At 41.6% G+C, this 19,814-nt stretch overlaps 1 protein-coding gene across 2 annotated transcripts in view; it reads left to right on the forward strand.

Moving 5' to 3' along the window:
- The window catches only part of PELI2 (pellino E3 ubiquitin protein ligase family member 2), a 59,438-nt gene that overhangs the window by 26,604 nt on the left and 13,020 nt on the right, over positions 1-19,814 (forward strand). For both annotated transcript variants that reach the window (XM_039319457.1, XM_039319458.1), the window contains exon 3: positions 17,384-17,485. In XM_039319457.1, coding sequence (XP_039175391.1) covers positions 17,384-17,485 — 102 coding nt within the window. The remainder of the gene's footprint in view (positions 1-17,383; positions 17,486-19,814) is intronic.

Genomic DNA, 19,814 nt, shown 5'->3' on the forward strand with positions numbered 1-19,814 from the left:
TATGCCATCCAGTTTGCCTTGAGGTGACTCTCTAGGCAGTTTACAATCAATTAAAAACAACAAGATAAAACATTTAAAACATTAAAACAATAAATAGTAACACTAGAAATTAGTTAAAATTGATGAAGATGGGAGGGAAGGGAGCAAGATACACACAGGAAAAGGGTGGGATTTATCTTAATCCATTAACCACCTTCAGAATGACATATCCTAATTGGGCCCAGACAGTTGGCAAAGCCAGATCTTCAGGCCCTTTCGGAAGGTCAAAGCCTTTTCTGACTGATTATATTTGTACTCTTGGGAGTTAAATGTGAGCTGAGAAAACTCTTTAATTAAAACATCATTTTAATTATTTTAAGGTCTGTCTTTCTCTGACACACACACACACACACACACACACACACACACACTCACACACTTTTCAGGAGAGATTGCCAAAATGCAACATAATAGAGCTGGGTAATGATTTATATTCAAGGGAGAAAAGGTGACTCAGAGTTTGTAGGGGTGCTCATGTTGTATTTGGGGCTCAAGGTTGACTCAGCCTTCCATCCTTCCAGAGTCAGTAAAATGAGGACCCAGATTGTTGGGGGCAATATGCTGACTCTGTAAACCGCTCAGAAAATGCTGTAAAGAACTATGTAGTGGTATGTAAGTCTAAGTGCTATTGCTAACTCCATAAAGAAGTTAAATCTTTGCTCAGTCTCAGGAAAAGACAAACGTATTAATAGACTATGAAAGCAGAGGGATAATAACACAGATTTAATACAGTAGACCAGCAGGAAACGTCTCACATCAGGATGAAAAAATAATCCCTAACCATTAGTAATAAAATCGCAACTTGTGTTTTTTTATACAAACATCAGAAACAGACTGCGAACAACGGAAGAAGTTGCGGCAATGAACATAAATGTAGACAATAAAATGCAAAACAGATTTCATTAATCACTGGCTACAATGTTTGGGATTGAAAGAGCAAGCTGCTATTGGTTTCTTCTTTTTATGTGGTGGTAAGTTTAGGGTATTGTGCATTTCTGCTTTTAAAATAACAAAATAGTTGTGCCTAACAACCAATTTTGCTTTAGTCTGGAAAGAAATTGAAGATGCAATAAAGTTTATGTGGAAAAGAGAATGCCTGTCTTTGAATGACATTGACAGTTGGAGTACAAATAGTCCTCGAGTTACAAGCACAATGGAGCCTGATTATGATTGGAAGTTAGGAGGGCTGTTAACCTTACTCAACAATCCCCCATCTCTTTTACTATGTTCTGTCTGTACTGTGGCTTCCTGGCCCGTATATAAGTTTCTCATGATGACAAATGAGATGTTCTGGAATTCCCATTTTTCTGAGCTTTCTCAAATCCATCATTCATCTCCAATAATGTCTCATATTCCTCAGCCTTTTCTAAAGCCAGTTTGAACATCTGGCATTTCTTTTCTCGTGCAGGGCTCTAATCTGTGTTGAATTATCTTAAGCATTATTTTGCTAGTATGTGAAATTAAGGACATAGTACGACAGTTTGCACATTGTTAGCTCTCCTTTTTTGGTATTGTAGATTGACTTCTTCTGATTTGTTGGCCACTGTCTCATTCTCCAGATTTGCTGGCATAGCTTGATTAGAACCTTTACTGATTCTTCTTCTTACTGCTTGCTATATTTCAGTAGGTATTCCATCAGTTGCTATAGATGAGTTGGCAATGAATGGAGTGCTGATATAACTTCATCTTCTAGTACTAGGGATTCTTGTAAACAGGGAATATCTTCTAAAATATCTTGGATGTTGGCAACTTTACAGTGTTTCAATATGTTCTGTCCATCCTCCTTTGCTCTCCCTTGAATAGTTATCTGTCCTTTGGCATGTTTTAGCATATCAGTTCAAGGTTGGAAACTCCTTCTGAATTCAGAAATCTTTTGAAAGGGTCCTTGTTTTCCCATGTCTGTTTCCATCTTCAGTGTCTTTGCAAATGTAATGCTGTTTTGTGTGTTTTCTAACAGCTCTCTGAAACTCTTTGTTAAATTCATTTCTTAAGATTTTTTTCTTTCTTATTCTGGCTTTTTTTGGGGGGGCGATTTCCATGGTTTGTTCTGACATCCAGTTTTCTTCTTTGTCTTCATTTTGGCAGACTCATATCTTTATAGGTAGTCCTCATTTAACATCTGGTCATTTAGCAGCTGTTTGACATTATGACAGACCTCTCAAAAGGTAATTATGACCCCATTTTGCAATATCCCCATAGTCATTTGCTCTTACAATTGATCACAAGGATGCTGCAGCACCTCCTCTGCCTCTCTCTGCCCTCCTTGGTCCCTGCATGCCTTGGTCCTACTTCCCATCCCTCCATCACCCATCACTCTGAACATACATGCCTGGGCCATTTGGCTGCGTCCTGGAAGTAGTCGCCATTTTTAGAATGCCCACAATTACTTGCAGCTGTGCCAAAATGGCAAAACTTCTAGGAGGCTGCCATGTGGCCCTGAGATAAACCACTTTGTTCTGTTTTCCTAACAAGGTCTGCACAGTATTGAGGAAAGCTCTAGAGCCCTGGAGAACTTCAAAGGGTAAGTGTGTGATGGGTGACAGGAGTGGGGGGGGGTAGCTGGGGAGAAGGCCCAAGCCCTGCAGGGACCTGGTGTGGGGGAGAAATCTTGCAGGGAACCAATGAGGGGGAAAAGGCCTGTGGGGACATGGGTGGCCAAAACAGAGCCAAGGCCTGTGGGAACCTCAAGGACAATAAGCGGAGAGGCCTGAGTCAGGCAGTGGGCCTGTGCTATGCTTCCCAGTGCCTCCTCCCACACCTGAGGCATTCCATGTTTCACTTAACAACCCACACATTCATTTAACAACTGCATCAGGGAGAGCAGGGGCTGGGGGTTGTTAAGCAAGGTTGTCTGGCTTAACAGCTGTCATCACTTGTGACTGTAATGGATGGCTCCATTATGATCATAGGTTGAATTGAGGATTACCTATTTTACAAAGTCTAAGCCATATTATTCATTGTACTGTACTTGTTATATCTTTCTAACCATAATAATGCAATCTTCTGGCTGAAAGTATCCTATCCCAGTCATTTTCAACTCACTGATGCCTAAACATTCAATTTGTAGTCATTTCATTTCATATGTAACTGTGTTGAGCTTTCCTGTGTTCATGGTGCTTGCATTTCATGCTCCCACTGTAATTATATCTTTGCAGCTTTGGATTTTCTTTTCCCGTATGGCAACATCTGCAACTAGACCTTCCAAAGTCTTTAATCTAGCCACATTATAAACATCATTAGTACTCTGAAAGATCCTCAACTCTTCTTTCCCAGTAGCATGTAGAGTGCCATTCAATTTAAGGTGCCTATCATTTGGCACTGTATAATCAATCAGTTTATATTTTCTTTTTCTTTCTTTTTTTGCAAAACTTTTTATTTTCAACTTTACAATACATAACAATCTTACAAATACTTCAGATAAAAAATAAAACAAATTGATACACACCACATTCGGTCTTGCCCGCCCATTTTCCCCCAAACCGCATCCCACCTCAAACCAACTTACTTCTTTCCCTCTTTTTCTTCACTCACCCCCTCTCCTCCTTCACCTCAATCTTCCTACTTACTTCTCACCTTCTTCAGTTTATATTTTCTATCCATGTGGTTTTATTGGTAAAAATACATAAGTAGTTTATCATTATCATTGTCTTCTTCTGCATAGTGCTATATGAGCTGATAACTTTGCCTCCAGCATCTTTCTATATTTCTGCTGCCCAATATAAATGCCTGTTTCTTTTAGCTGAGCAGCTGAGTTGACACCTTCATACCAAGTGATCCTGTTGGGAATAACTATTGGTAATTTTTTCAATGGCGATGGTGTTCAAGTGGTACTCCAGATATTTTGGGTTGCATCACTATCACTATTACATCTTTGCTTTCTATTGCCACAGTCATTCTATTTCTATTTGCAGATCTTAGTATTTTGTGATTTTTTTTTAGTATTTTGTGATTTTTTTTCCTCCAGTGCTTTCTCTTCTACTCTGCTGTCTCCAGGTACTGTGATATTATTATCTTAGGGATATTTTAGGGTTTAGTTATTTTATCCTACTTTGATTTATCTGACAATTCCATATTAGAACACACTTTAAATAATTCTAGAGGGATGCATGCATACTCTGTCTTACTCCAGGCCATTGCTTTAAATGTATTGGTTTTAGTGTACAGTACGCATACTTGTTTACTGAGTTCTAAGCTAATTTTATTGAATCAATATACAATTATTGTATTGCGGTTTTTGTTTAGTTTTCATTTAGTGCTGTGCCATGATAATAGTGTGTAATTTATTATTGGTGCTGTTGTTGCTTATTACTAGAAATCTCTAGAAGTTCTCCAGCACTGGAGATGGATAATCCACGCAGTGGGTTGAGACTGTATTCCTGGCCAATCAGATCAGTCAGCCAAAGTTGCCACGCCCCGTCTTGGACCATGATCCTTTAGTCTTGACTGATCTGGCCATGAGACATCTACAACTTTTGGCTCCTGGGCAGGTATAGTTCCTTTCCATTAGGGGGGATTTTTTTTTTTCTAGTAGCTGAAATTGCTTAGTTTAAAAGCTAATTAGAGATAATTTAATTCAATTTAATTGATCACTCAAAAATTTCCTTGATAAATTGTAAGACTCAGGAAGTCAGATTCCTACAGGGGAAACCACCCCCACTTAAAAGGGGGAAATCCCTAATTCCCCTCCCTAACCCAAAAACCCCAGCCACCTTCCAGCAGCCGGCAGCCGCCTTAAACAAACGGGGAGGCTCGGGCAACCCCTCGCGTTTAAAACAAACAAACAAACAAACAAACAAAAAAAGACAGAAAGGCAGGCAGTTAGCAAGGGAAGTGGAGGACAAAGGGGACGCATGCTGGGAGGGAGATTGATTAAGGGAAACAGCTGGCGTGCGAAGGAGCAGTCTTTTCACTCCAGGCTGCTCAGGATTTTTTAAACGAGGCGCCATTGTCTGCACAGCTGGAAGCACGCGCAGCTCTTTGTTACAACCGCACGTGGCATAGGCAGCCTTGTTAACACATGCGCAGTAGTCTCCTGGCAGCAGCGGCCATATTTTTTGTCCAAACAGGGGAGTTAAAGTTCCTGGAGAAAGCTAGGTTCAGCCGCTGGAGTGAATTAATAGGCAAGCAGTACTGGGGTACTAAAGCATCTATTATTCATTCAGAGACATTCAAATCAGACACATAGCTACTGGTTCCAGGACTTGGTGTCTTCTACCTAAAGTAAATAAGAACTTTCATAACTAACTGTGTTTAGTTGCCTTTGGCTCCTTCCAGACTTCGGGTCCCCCATTAGTGGCCCGTACGCCTCTGGATTTAGTGGTGGGTCCCAGGCATCCCCAGTCGCGTGCCTGTCCTTACCCACCATAGTCAAGCCGGGTTCCAGGCATTCCCATTAGCGTGCCTGTTCTTATCCGTGCACAGTGACTAACTCTGACAATTTTGCAGAGTCTGCTCCTGAGTTCCAGACGCCCCCAGTAGTGCGCCTGTCCTTACTCAAGTTGGAGCTCTCCTACTACCTGGGTCCCCCCTATCGCGGCCCAGCGTTAGTGGAGAATGGAGGAAGCAATCATTCCCTCCACTGGAGCCCCGCCTTCATCCTCTGGAGCACCTGCTTCAGAGGATTCGGAATCCTCTGCAGCCCCTAGAAAGGCTGCAAGGAAGTCATCAAAGAAGGCTGACAAACAGGCAATCAGAAGACACCAAGCCCTAGAAAAAGAGTTCGACAGAGCCCAGAAAAGGGCCAGAATTGAAAATAGGCAGAATGGGGGAATAGGTCCTGATCTACCGCTGGGTCTCCCTTCATCCCCACGGGCCATTTGGTCATTAGGGAGCTCATCACAGTCCCAAACAGAGGGTGGGATAGGCGAATTCTCATCGCTCTCCCGATCCCCCTCCCCACGGAGGTTACAGGAAACCCCGAGGACCATGCTAACCACAGCACCTGCAGGGTCGCAGGCAATGGTCACTCCTCCTGCATTGACGGGGGATCTGCTAGCTACCCTAATAGCACAGGCAGTGGACCGTGCATTTGAGGCCAGGGCTCAAACTTCAAAAGCCAAGCCTCTAGGACTTAGAACGAGGCATCGGGAGGAAACGGAGGACCATCAGGACCTCTCCTCCGTCTCAGACTCGTCGGTCTCTGAGGAAGTTTACCTGGACCAGCCAGGTACGTCACAAGGGATTCAAATGTCTGAGGAGGAGGAGGACACCTCACCTCAAGGGCCGTCCTTCAGCGGCCTGTTTAACCCTTCTCTTTTTGTTACTATTCTGCGCAAGGCTGAGGCCACAGCCCATTTGGGGCATGGGACACCAGCGGAGCCTGTCACAGTTGACACGGAGGCTGAGCCGACGTTCGCCGAAAAGGTAACCACCCAACACCGCATACCTTGCCCGACCATGTTCCTAAACACAATAAGGAAACAGTGGGCAGCGCCAACCTCCCTACCGCTTCCTAGCAATGCGGAGAGGAAGCTATTTAACGTAGCAAGGGAGCTAGAGGGAACATTGGAGGTGCCGGTGGTGGACGAACCCATAGGTCCCCTGATATCGGACACGGCCATATCAGGAGATTTTGCTGAAGCTCTTAAAGCCGAGGACCGAAAGAGTGAGTCCAACTACAGGAGAACGCACCAGGCAATAGCTTGGGCTACCAGGGCGTCTACCTCCGCGTCCTTTTTCACCAGAGCCACACTTTGTTGGCTCCGTGAGTTACAGGGCCGGGTTCCCATGGAAGATATACGCACTCACCAGGAACTCAGCAAAATGGTAGCGGCCACGGAATATGCGTCGGACGCAACACTTTTAGCGACCAAGTTTTCAGCCAAGGCAATGGCGGCAAACAACACGAGCAGGCGCATCCTCTGGCTAAAGAACTGGCAGGCGGATACCAAATCCAAGTGGAAATGGGCTTCGGCTCCGTACCAAGGGGCAAAGCTGTTTGGTGAGGCACTAACGCCATACCTGACAGAGAACAAGGACAAGCGCAAGGTCCTTAAACACATGCTTAAAAGGCAGGACAAGAGACCCAGGCTCCTGGGGAAGGAAACAATCCTTTCGTACGGAAGCCAGGGTCAACTACTTTCAAAATTCCCAACCCTTCCAAGCTAGACAGGATAGGGAAAGACAGGGGGACAGACAGAACACAAGACATAGGCAAACACAGGGAAGACGGACCTTTCGGGGGAACAACCGCCCCTTCCGCCGTACCAGATGACTCCCGCCCAGACCTTCCCATAGGGGGCAGACTAGCAGGGTTTGCTCCCCAGTGGGAAGAGACCACCACTGACGTATGGGTCAGGAACACCATACGTCATGGTCTATCTCTAGAATTTCTCTCAAAGCCCCCGAACCGCTTCCGCCCGTGCCCCTGTCCCACAAACCCAACAAAGAGAAGGCTCATGAACGAGGCCGTTCAGCACCTTCTAAACAGACGGGCCGTAGAGCCGGTGCCGATGAACCAGAGAGACCAGGGGTTTTATTCTATCCTCTTCGTGGTCCCAAAACCCTCGGGGGGTTGGAGAGCCGTTTTGGATTTGAAAAGGCTAAATTTCTACATAAAATACCGCAAATTCAAAATGCAGACACTACGCTCCATCCTTGGAAGCGTAAGGAAAGGGTATTTTCTGGCATCGATCGACCTCACGGAGGCATACTTGCACATCCCTATCTCTCTGGCTCACCGCCGCTTTCTACGGTTTGCCTACATGGGGCACCATTTTCAATACAGGGCACTTCCATTCGGCCTGTCATCAGCGCCCAGGGTGTTCACCAAGATTCTGGCGGTTCTGGCAGCACAACTAAGAAACGTACCAGTCAGAGTCCAGTGCTACCTGGACGATATTCTAATCCAGTCATCGTCCGCCCAGCAGTCTCGGGCGGACCTAAAGTTAGTGATAAAAATGCTGCAGGACCACGGCTTCTCGGTGAACTTTCCAAAGAGCCATCTAACCCCAACTACGAGAATAGTCCATCTGGGAGCGGTCATAGACACAAAGGAATGCAAGGTGTACCTATCACAGGAACGCCTCAGCAGCATAAAGAAAGCCGTAAAACAGGTAAGCCGCGGTCAGTCAGTGACGCTTGTCTGCCTCTCCCAGCTGCTAGGGAAGATGATATCGACCATAGCAATAGTTCCTTGGGCAAGGCTGCACTCAAGAGAACTGCAGTGGTTCATGCTCCCTTTTCAGAGACAGCAAATCAGTGCATCCCGGAAGAGGGTAGGCATACCTCTGAGAGTACGACACTCCCTCAGGTGGTGGCTATCTCCAGCTCTCCTCAGGAGGTCCCCCTTCAGGGAACCAGACAGAGTAGTAGTCACAACAGATGCGAGCTTATTCGGCTGGGGAGGCCACTTGGGGACCAAGTGGACACAGGGCCGCTGGTCAGCGGTGGATCTCCGACACAACATAAACTGGCTCGAGCTGCGGGCTATTCACCTATCGTTAAGGCATTTTCACAGCAGCATAAAAGGCAGGCACGTACTGGTCCTGACGGACAACGTGACAGCCAAGGCCCACATAAACCGTCAGGGGGGCACACACTCTCGGCCGAGGCCCTCCTACTGGGGGCCTGGGCGGAACAAAATCTGGCCTCCATAAAGTCCGACCACATATCGGGGGAGGCAAACATCCAAGCAGATCTGTTGAGCAGATCAACAATAGATCACTCGGAGTGGCAACTACACCCGAGGATCTTCAGGGAGGTCTGTCACCGCTTCGGGCTTCCCCAGGTGGACCTTTTTGCCTCTCCTTCCAATGCACACCTAACTCGCTTCTTCTCCCGATTCCCATCCAAGGGAGCAGAGCAGACGGACGCGTTACGGAGCCCATGGCCAAGGGGGCTCCTGTACGCGTTTCCACCCTTACCTCTCCTTCCGGCGGTAGTACGCAAGATTCTGCGGGAACGGGCCGAGGTAATCCTTGTGGCCCCTTATTGGCCAAGGAGACCTTGGTTCCCAAAAAGAAAAAAAAAGAAAAAAAAACCCCAAAAGGAAAAACCCCCCCCACAGAAAAAAAAAAAAAAACCCACACAAAAAAAAAAAGAGAAGAGAAGAAGAAAAGAACCCCCCCCAAAAAAACAAAAAAAAAAAAAAAAAAAAAACCCACAACCCCCCCAAAAAAAAAAAAACCCCCACCCCAAAAGAAAAAAAACCCCCCAGCAGACTTTAGGAGTCTCTCCCGCACATCCAGGCGGATTCTCCAGGGAGAGATCTCCTCAGCAGGGGGAATCTCCACCCAGAGCCACAATGGCTACAACTAGCCGTCTGGCTCTTGAACGGTCAATTTTAGCCAAGGTGGCTTGCTCACAGGGTGTAATTAGGGTCATACAGGCATCAAGGCGCCCCTCCACGAACCGTATCTACGAGGCCACGTGGAGAAGCTTCCAATCATGGTGCTCTAAACAGGAATTGTTACTCGAAGGGATCACACTTCCCAAGATCCTAGAATTTTTTCTAGATGGCCTAGAGAGGGACCTCTCGCCAAACACACTGCGCAGGCAAATTGCCGCCCTCTCAACTATACTTTCTGCCAGCCCCGGTGAATCCTTGGGCAAGCATCCCTTAATACGATCCTTCCTCAAGGGGGCTGCAAACATCAGACCGCCAACCGTGCACAGGGATCCATCGTGGGAACTACCACGAGTACTACAAGCTCTTACCAGAGCGCCCTTCGAACCACTCAAAACATGTGACATTCGCTAGCTGACCCATAAGGTAGCATTCTTGGTAGCCATCACGTCAGCTCGGCGGATATCCGAGTTAGCTTCTCTCTCAATGAGGAAGGACCTGTGCCATTTTCACAGGGACAAGGTCGTCCTAAGAATAGACCCTTCATTCATTCCAAAGGTCAACTCCCTTTTTCACAGATCACAGGAAATAGTCCTACCAGACTTCTGTCCACACCCAGCTCATCCCCTGGAACAACAATGGCACACCTTGGACGTACGCAGGGCACTAAGACATTACATTTCACGCACAGCGGAATTCCGACGCTCGGAAGCGCTTTTCATATCCTTCCACCCTGCTACTAGGGGCCGGAAGGTCTCGTCCTCTACCATCGGTAGGTGGATTAGGGCGTGCATCACAGGGGCATACCAGGCGGAGTCCTTGCAAGTCCCCAAGCATATCACAGCCCATTCCACAAGGAGTGCTGCCACCTCAGCAGCATGGGCCATGCAGGCTTCTATTGAAGAGGTATGCAGGGCAGCCACTTGGGCCTCGCCCTCTCCATTCATTCGTCATGACAAAATTGACAGGTACTCCTCTGCAGAGGCCTCCTTCGGTAGGAGGGTTCTCCAGCAGGTGCTAGACCAAAGTTGCACACGGGACCAGTCTATTCCCCAACCCACGGGACAATAGGCTTTGGTATGTCCCACTGCGTGGATTATCCATCTCCAGTGCTGGAGAAGGGGCGTTGACTTACCTGAACGCCTTTTCTCAGCACGGAGATGGATAATCCACACCCACCCTTATAGGCTAGAATAATAGGGTATATTTAGTGGAGCCAAAACGTCTTACTGTCAGTCAATGGCTGCGCTCGAGTCAAGACTAAAGGATCATGGTCCAAGACGGGGCGTGGCAACTTTGGCTGACTGATCTGATTGGCCAGGAATACAGTCTCAACCCACTGCGTGGATTATCCATCTCCGTGCTGAGAAAAGGCGTTCAGGTAAGTCAACGCCCCTTTCCTTTAAAGACAGTCCTAAGTAGAATGCTTTACTGTTTTCTAGAGGTGGTAAAGGCATGGCTAACTCTTACCAATTACTGTTGCTTTATTTTTGAAAAGCTTCCAATTTCCAATCTGTAATCTACTAAATAGATAATAGCAGTGCCACTGAAACTTTTTTCATTATCCCAAACAATATGTTTCTATTGATGCTAACTCTGTGCGTAATAAATCTATATGAAAATACATTTACATTTTGTTAGTTCTGGAATGTACTCTTGCTTGTATGTAGCTTTCCCTGGAAGCATTGTCCTTCCCAATTAACAATTTGTATTCCCTTTCTCTTTTGATTTAACTTGTTTATTTGAAGGCAGATGGGCTTGTAGAATTGTTTGTTTGCAGTATTTATTCATTTTGTAATGTCCTGATCTTTATGAATTTTGACTATGTGCATTTTTACAAAAAAGCAACCAGAAGCCAATGAAGTGTTCTTTATTCTGCCATAAAAGGAAATTGGTATATGTTTGATTTGCACTGAAAGTGTTTCATTTTTTTCTAATAATTGATTTCTATCAACTTCTTTCATTAATAAAATCAATTTCAATAATATTTTAGTCTAGCTGTCATCTTTTCTTGTCCTGCAGTATAATATATCCTCTGATCATGTAATTGTGAGAATACAGTTCTATAATTGCAAGAACATGTCATAAATTTGTCTGGAACAGATGAGAACAGAATAATCATTTTAGATTGTTCAGACAAAAAAAGTCAGTGTAGTTTATCTGTGTATTCAAGAATGACAGATTTTTCTGTATTGCAATAATTTGGTTACTTCTGTACCTTTATAAGACTAACTGCTTTTCAGTGTGTATAATACACTGATCATTCATTTCTCAGCTCTGGATCTCAAAATGTCTCATTTGCTTTTAATGTAAATTCTATTTCGTGGGGACATATTGGACTCCCTGCAAAGTCATTTTTTCTTCTAGTGGAAAGCCTCTATATCAGTCACTTCACTTTTATGACTATTTACAGATTTGTTTCTCTGCATTCATAATCTTCAACAGCATTTGGGATACATGGTGTCAGTTTGATTAGTGTGAGAATATAGCCAACTTCACATAAGATTTCAGTTTTTGTTTATAAATTGATTCCCTTCCTAATAGAATAGTTTTAATATCAAGAAATTTGGCCTGTCTTATTTACCAGTATGTAGAAGTTGTTTTTTCTGTTTTAATGGATAGATCCTATGTGTGTTTAGCTACTTCTGAAGTGAGGCCTGAAGAAGCACCAATCAGCTGGAAAGCAGCACTGATCCTGGCGCTTCTGCTGAGCCCAGAAGAAGCGCCGATCAGCTGGAATGTTGCAGCATCTCCAGGATCTTGTGATTTACATTCAGATGCTTGGCAACTGATTCATATTTATGACGGTACAGTGTCCCAGGGTCATGTGAAGTGACCAAAATCTGCTGCAACCACCCAGCAGACAGGGGGAATAAAAACCAAACACCCCCCACCCCACCTCCGCTACCAATCCTCAACAGAAATGTGAAAACCTCAGGAAGAAGAGTGCCACCGGGTGGGCAGGTGTCTTGCTCGGCTGTGGCTTGGGGGGCTCTTTTTTCAGTGCCATTGTAACTTCGAACAGTCATTAAGTGAACTGTTGTAAGTCGAGGACTACCTGTACTTTATCACTTTTTTCCTTTTTTTTCTGGTCATCAAGTTTTTGACACCTTGCTAGGCGACTGGTGGTACTCGGATATTGCCATATCCTAAAAGTGGTACAATGGGTGAAAAGGTTGAAAAGCCCTGTACTATAGCATCTGTAATGTTGACAGCAGACCTGCAAAGTATTTATTATGCTGCCATTTGGTCTGAAACATCTATTATCTAGACAGTAAGATCAAAGCAGGTGCTGTTTTTTTAGATAACATATACTCTTGTTTGTGTTTCATTGTCCTCTGCATTGCTTGTAATTATACCTAGCTGTTTTCCTCCATTCAGATGTTACAGAGAAACCATAGCGAAGGAGAGAACAAGTTGCCAAACTGTACTTGTGGTTTTTCTTTTTCAGTGGTCATTTGTACATTTAAATAAACCTTCCGCTGTCTTTTTTTAGAGAGACATTTGCATTTTAATAACTTATAATTTAAAGAATGCTATTTATGATGCAGAGTATTAACATAACACTTTGGGAATATTATCTCAATAGTTCTTATAATAATTGAATGAGACAAGTCTAAAGCATAGTATATTATCCCACAAGGAAAATAATGCATTTCCTAAAGTTACGTTGTAGTTTCTATCCTTGCTGTAGTGAGAATTATGGACCAATATGTAACTTGTAACATAAATCAGTGTAGTATCTTCTCTAATATTGTGTGTAGCATTATCTCCCATTGTGATTTTGATAATTGGATAAAAAGGCAGTGTGACACTCCTATCTTTTTAGCACTTTAAACTTTTGCTAAGCATTCAGCATTGCTAGGAAATACAGCAATACTTCTTTAACTTGTGGTAGGGTTTTTTTTTTTGATGTTTGTGTCTTTCAGTCTGTCCTGACGCCTGGGAACTGTCCGGACTAGTTCCTGCAATTTTCCTGGCAAGATTTCAGAAGTGGTTTACCATTGCCTTCTTTCCAGGGCTGCAAGAAAGTAACTGGCCTAAGGTCATTCAGCTCACTATGTCCCTAACACAGGACTATAATTCAGTCTCCTGGCTTGTAGCCTGATGCGTTAACATTATATTGGCTCTTCTTTTCAATTGATACATAGAGATAAATGATCAAAAACAGAGAAAGAGATAGGAAACAAAGTAAACAACACTATTTCTGTAAATGAGGTGATAATATCCCTACTAACTGTGCAATGTTCATTCTTTCTCCATTCTGTGATCAGAGCAGGAGTTGGCAAGCAGCAATATTGTCATGAGTCTGACTAATGAAACACTTCAAAGATCTTTCAGGCATGGTTTAACCTAAAAAGCCTTTATTAGTGTAAAAGGAATATCAGCACGGCATGGAGAGTGCCAAGATCTGAATTTCCCTTCCTTTGCATATAACATTCCAGGCATTTCCCCTCCCCTATTTTGGGATTATGATTCACATCTTCCAATTAACCTGGAGGACAAAGATTCACTTCCCTTCCCTTCCCTGGGCTTTTCTCTCCTCTCTGTTTCTCATCTGAATTAACTCTAAAAGTACCAGACAGTTCTACATATTTTGTCAAAGCAAGAATATTCAATATTAGCAGCATTGACAAATATACTTTGCCAAGTAGTGTAGGATAGAGGCAAAACTTGTATGCTTAACTTATACGAGGTGCAAGGCTTTTTGCATCTTCTATATTCAGTTTGGGATGTAGGTAAGCTAGGAGGAATTGGCTAGGATCCAGTGGTCCATATAATAACAAAAAAAAGTTTGTTAGCTTTGCCTATTTGTTAGGTTCTGGTTTCTGCACCTGTCTTGGTACTATTCGAACACTAAAAGCCTTCTATATATTTATAGAAGATAACTGAAACTCCTTATAAAGCTATGAATAATTCGTATTTATTTTCTTCTTAATAGCTACTGAACTTCCATTTTAAAGAATGTTAATTTAATCATCAAGAATAATGAATTATCTGGCTCTTAGGCCCTTTAATGTTTTGTATTTAGAAAGAAATGTTGAAAGAAACTTGATAAAGGCACCAAACTCCTGTGAATGTGCTTTTCAAATTGTACAAATGGTTTCAGTGAAATAAGATTAAGTACAAGTAGTACTAAATGAATAGTTGTTTTAAAAATACAGGACATTAATTTCTGTAATTACAAACTAAGGACACCCTGTATCTATGTGGGAGGAACATATGTATAATTTACCTAGTAGAAAATAGAAGTAAAAAAACAGAATTGCTAAAGGATATTTCAGAATGCCAACCTATGAAGCTGGGGTTAACTTGTAGTCTGTAATCAACTATTTCCAAATAACCTTTCAAACATATCCTTAATTCTAATTATTTGACTGGAAATGGCTGAATGTTTTTCAGCTGTACCTGAATTCTTAAGCATATCTGCAGAACAAATATATGTTAAACATTATCTATCAGTGGCTAAGCACGTGGTAGTTTGAATTTAAGAAATATTTAGGAGATTACTTTATTTATTTAGAAAATTTATATTACCACCTACTCACATATGGTGACTCAAGGCGGCTTGCAGGACCTTTATGACTAGGCAGTCTCAAAGGTGCTTTTTCAAAAGGCAATTGGACCATATTTTTTCCCTTGAGGAAGAAGATGACATTTCATCAGCCCGAACTGATGAAGCTTCTTGGATGAGAAACAAAATATCTTTTTCTTCCTCAAGGGAAAAAACATAGTCCAGTTGACTTTTGAAAAAACACCTTTGAGACAACCATGACCTGGATGACTGGGAATCTACATAGATAAATATGATTAGGCCAGGGGTAGGCAACCTTGGCTCTTTTATGACTCGTGGACTTGGACTTCAACTCCCAGAATTCCTGAGCCAGGAAGTTGAGGTCCGCGAGTCATAAAAGAGCCAAAGTTGCCTACCCCTGGACTAGGCAGTTTATTAATATCTTTTACACATCTTCTTTCTTGTTACATAGTTCTATAGTTCAGTTAATTGATTAGCCCATAGGCCATATCAAAGTACAGAGTTCCAAACACAAATTATTAATAAAATCCTATAAAAACAATTTAAAATGTTTCTTGTTACATAATAAAATCCAGCATGGACTGGTTCCATCCACTTTTGGAATGTTGCCTTTAATATGCTGCACAGAGTCTAGTCTGACTGTCAGTCAGTTGGAAGTTGCACTCTTAGAATAATGGGAAACATTTGTTCCTTAGTTTGTATTTCTTAGTTGCTCCTTTGACAAGTTTTTTTCTGACAGATTATTCTGTTTGGAATGCCAGTTAAATGCAAGCTTTGGATTTTGGTTGTATAATATACTAGACAACCCATGTTGGCTTATCATTTCAGCGATATTTCCTCATCTAAACAGAGAAAATGAATGTCATAGGTAAGCAAAAAAGCAGTGGGAGCAGAACCAACTTCTGACTTCTTGTTACCTTTTCCACTGAGTTCCCTCGTTTCCTTACTTCTTGCTGGGTGGGGGAAGAAGTAAGGGATTGCAAAACTTGCTGGGAAACTATCATGAAAAGTTGAAAATGATCACATGACTGCATCAGATTTTGGACACAGTCTATATGTTAACCCATTTGACTTTCCTTGGTTCAAAAATGGTTGCTCTATGAGGCACCATTTCACTTAGTTAAAGATCATTTTATTTTTTTTTATTCAACATGTATGCTGCCCATCTTGCCCATAATGAGAATTTTAGTAGTATAGGTATTTAGTAGTATATAGAGGCATCCATAGAGCTGGATGATTGGGGGGGGTACATGTCAAAAGGTTCATATGGCAATTATGATACATGAGGCAGAGTTGTCTCATGACTCAAACTGCCATCTTGATTTTTTTTAATGCCCCTTGCAAATGCCCCTGTATGTTAAAAGGTCTTTCTGATAAAAAGCTCTTATTATTGTTAATTTACAATTCTTATAAAGAATGAGAGATAATCTAACTATAAACTGTGAATTAGTTTTGTGGTATTTCACCCATGAAAATGTTAATTCAATTTACAGGTAATAGAGGTATTAAAAATATGAGGTAATTACTCAGAATGCATTTTCTGTGTGGTTTGAATCTTCCCAGATTTCTGTTGTCTGAAACAAAATGACTCTCTCTCTCTCTGTGTGTGTGTGTGTATGTGTGTGTGTGTGTGTGTGTCTCTGTATGGACAGGCATACATGTGGTATTCAAAAAGACATATCTAATAAATGGAATCTTAACAAAATAGGAACATTTAAAAATACTATCCACCGATTTATTATTGTTAATCACACTAAAATTAATGTTTAATTTGAGAAGTGGTATTTAATAATACATGTAATCAATATACCCAAACATGGGGGTGTGATGGATCAGCCTGGGTTCAAGACCAAAGTACTGTGTGATGGAGTGAACTCCCGCTACTTGCCCCAGCTCCTGCCCATGTAGCAGTTTGAAAGCATACTAATGCAAATAGGTACCACTTTGGTGGGCAGTAAGAGTGTTCCGTGCGCCTTGGTGTATAGTCATTCTGGCCACAGAGTAAAAAGAAGAAATGTATCTATAAAGTTTCTTGTGACAGAAAATGCTATATTGTAGTACTAGGGTTTAAAAACTGAAATAAAATGTTGAATACATCTGTAAAATAGGTTTTCATATAAAAATATCAATTTCCTCTAGAAAATTTTCATCAAGCAGTATTTCCAATGTAAAAAGATATAAAACAAAAAACAGAAGAATTGAAATCAGAGGAAGGCACGTTCTTTTCCTGACTTTTCCTGAAGTGTAGATTTCAGTATTTTCTACCTCCTGTCCCATTCAGAAACTCATAAATGATTATATCTTACATGAGAGATTATTCTTGGTTTCCCAAAAGAATATTTTTATTTAATTTGTTATGATTACACTTAATAACTGCAGTATATGCTGTACTGTACATAAAATTAAAAACTCCATTTGAAGCGTATAGTCATGTTTGTAAGTGCATTTACAAGTGTTTTTATACTGTTCTTTCCCTGGCAGAAATGTTATTTAAATAAAGCAGAGAATGTTTTATTCTACAGGCCATCAGTTGTAAGGGCCAACACAGTATCTCCTACACCTTGTCACGAAATCAGACCGTTGTAGTTGAATATACACATGATAAAGATACTGATATGTTTCAGGTAAGTGTACTAACATTACATAAAAGTAGTTGCTTGTGGTATCATAAAATAGACTTCCTAGATATTTTAATGTATCATATGTGTCCTTTGGGTTTGGAAATTTGTCATATGAAAAGTAATTTTCAGCAAGCTTTTATGCTCTGTCCTGTCTCTGTCTTTTATATTAAGAACATACATACTACCATGCTGGATCTGACCCCTGGCCCATCTAATCCAGCAATTTGTTCTCATAGGGCCAATCAATTACACAAGGAAGCCTACTGGCCTCCTAGTACATGGCCTTTAGAGGCAGTCACACTGCCTTTAAGGCTAGTAGCCATTGATCCTAGTATTGCATTGTTCTCAGATTTTCCAAAGTTGGTCTGAAATAATCTGTATAATTAAAGTATTACAATTGCTGAAGAAGAATGCTAATTGCTTCTCTGTCCAGTTTATGGCTTTGTACAGAAAAATATACATTTTATGTATAGATTGCATACTATAGATTGCAAACTGTAGATTGCAACTATTTCATAGTTATCTTACTAGTTACATGAATGTACGCTAGGAATCTGTGGTTAGTTGTGTGGTTTCCTAGCTTAAATGCATGCAACAAAATATTTTCAAGATAGTGATATGTAACAGCAGTTCCATGTATTTTCTGTCACTGAAAAGTTTTTCATGTGGAATATTTAAAACATCCTTTTATAGCAGATCTTTTGAACAATTAATACATATATTTCCTGTTATTTTCTTAATAGAGCATGCTTTTGAAAAGTAGTTGGGTGACACATGAGCAGTGCCTTAGAAAAATATTCCTGAACTTGGATGGATCTTATTCAGGCATTTTTGAAAGCTCTCTCAGTAAGAACTAGTGGTAGCTGCGTTGTTTATATTTTGATCTTCTCAAAATTATTTTGAAAATATGTCCATGCACTGTGTACATCATGTTCAGTATAACAGGTCCACAGAAGTGCCTCAACTCCCCACTCCATCTGGACAGGCCTTAGTTAATTTTCAAGATTTGTTTGGAAGTAGATTAATTCAATTTTTTCTTTGGATTTTTTTTAATGATTTTTCCTACTTCAGTGATTTTCCAAGCCAGAACATGTAGTGCTATTTGTTAAATTGATATCCTATTTATTTTTTGAAAAGCTCAGACTGGTTTCATATGACAAGGTCTCCCATCTAGAAATTAATCATGTCGTATCTCCGTGTCTTCACTATTGTTCAGCAATTAAATGCTTCCTATACATTGACTCTAGAATGTAAAAAATGTAAGTGTTTATACCACAAGATAAGCAGTCCTGAACCAGCTTGGACTTTCTGAGAGTGTTAATGCTTGCTAAAATTATAGTCTTGAGGTAGTTGATAGTATCTGACACAAAACCCATGTAAACAAGAAAAATCAAAGAAGAAACAATATCTAACTCAGAAGCAATCCAGGAAGAAGCGATGCCTTAGTGAAGAAGGCTGGTAGGACAAGCTACTTCATCTACACAATCAGTAATCTCCATTTCCCTGTGCACTGAAAATGTTACCTAGCTTGGTAATGAAATGTCTGCAGGAAGAAAAGCAAGCACAGGGAATGCCAAGAACCCAGCAACTCAGCCCTGAGTGACATATATTCACTATGGCAACTATCTGATACAGCCTGGTATTTAAGCCTCCTTTGGTAGCCTGGACAACCAGGAATTGCTTTGAGGCAAATGAACAGATTGGATTGCTCCATCCCCTCTTTGCCAGTGCACTTTATTTCCATACTAGGACAGGAAGCCTCTTCCTCCATAATTAGCATGGAAATGTAATGGGCTGATGAGAGGGACAGATTGTTCCACTTTTTCACCAGTTTGCTTGACAGAAGGCCATTAAAAAATATCCTGAATTTCTGTGTTGGCTACAGATAGGAGGGGATTGTCCCCTCCTTCCTGCCTGTTAGCAGCCTAGTTGTTTTTTGGAGCATATTTCTAACACTGGTCTCGTAGTTGACAAAGTAAGTCAGATGGATATTCAAGTGGGAGAAAAACACTGGATTTGGCAATATGTTCCACTTTTTTCCCCTATTAGAATGAAAGCTATCAGATAAAGTAGTGTCATGTCTGAATGGCAAATAATGCATGAAATTGGAAATGTAGTGGTGTTTCAGTAACTCATCTGGCAAATGTTGATTTTTTTAAAAAATACAATTGAATTTTTTTCAGCAATAGGTTTTAAATGTTTTCCTGTAACCTAATAAGCTACTTTACCCAGAGAATTGCCTAGATGAATTTTTAAAAAATGGATCTAGATAGTAATACCCGTATATTCCGGCGTATAAGATGACTGGGCATATAAGACGACCCCCAACTTT

This window comes from Crotalus tigris, unplaced genomic scaffold, assembly GCF_016545835.1.
Source record: "Crotalus tigris isolate CLP2741 ecotype Arizona unplaced genomic scaffold, ASM1654583v1 scf7180000023598.3388751, whole genome shotgun sequence".
Taxonomy (NCBI): Eukaryota; Metazoa; Chordata; class Lepidosauria; order Squamata; family Viperidae; genus Crotalus; species Crotalus tigris.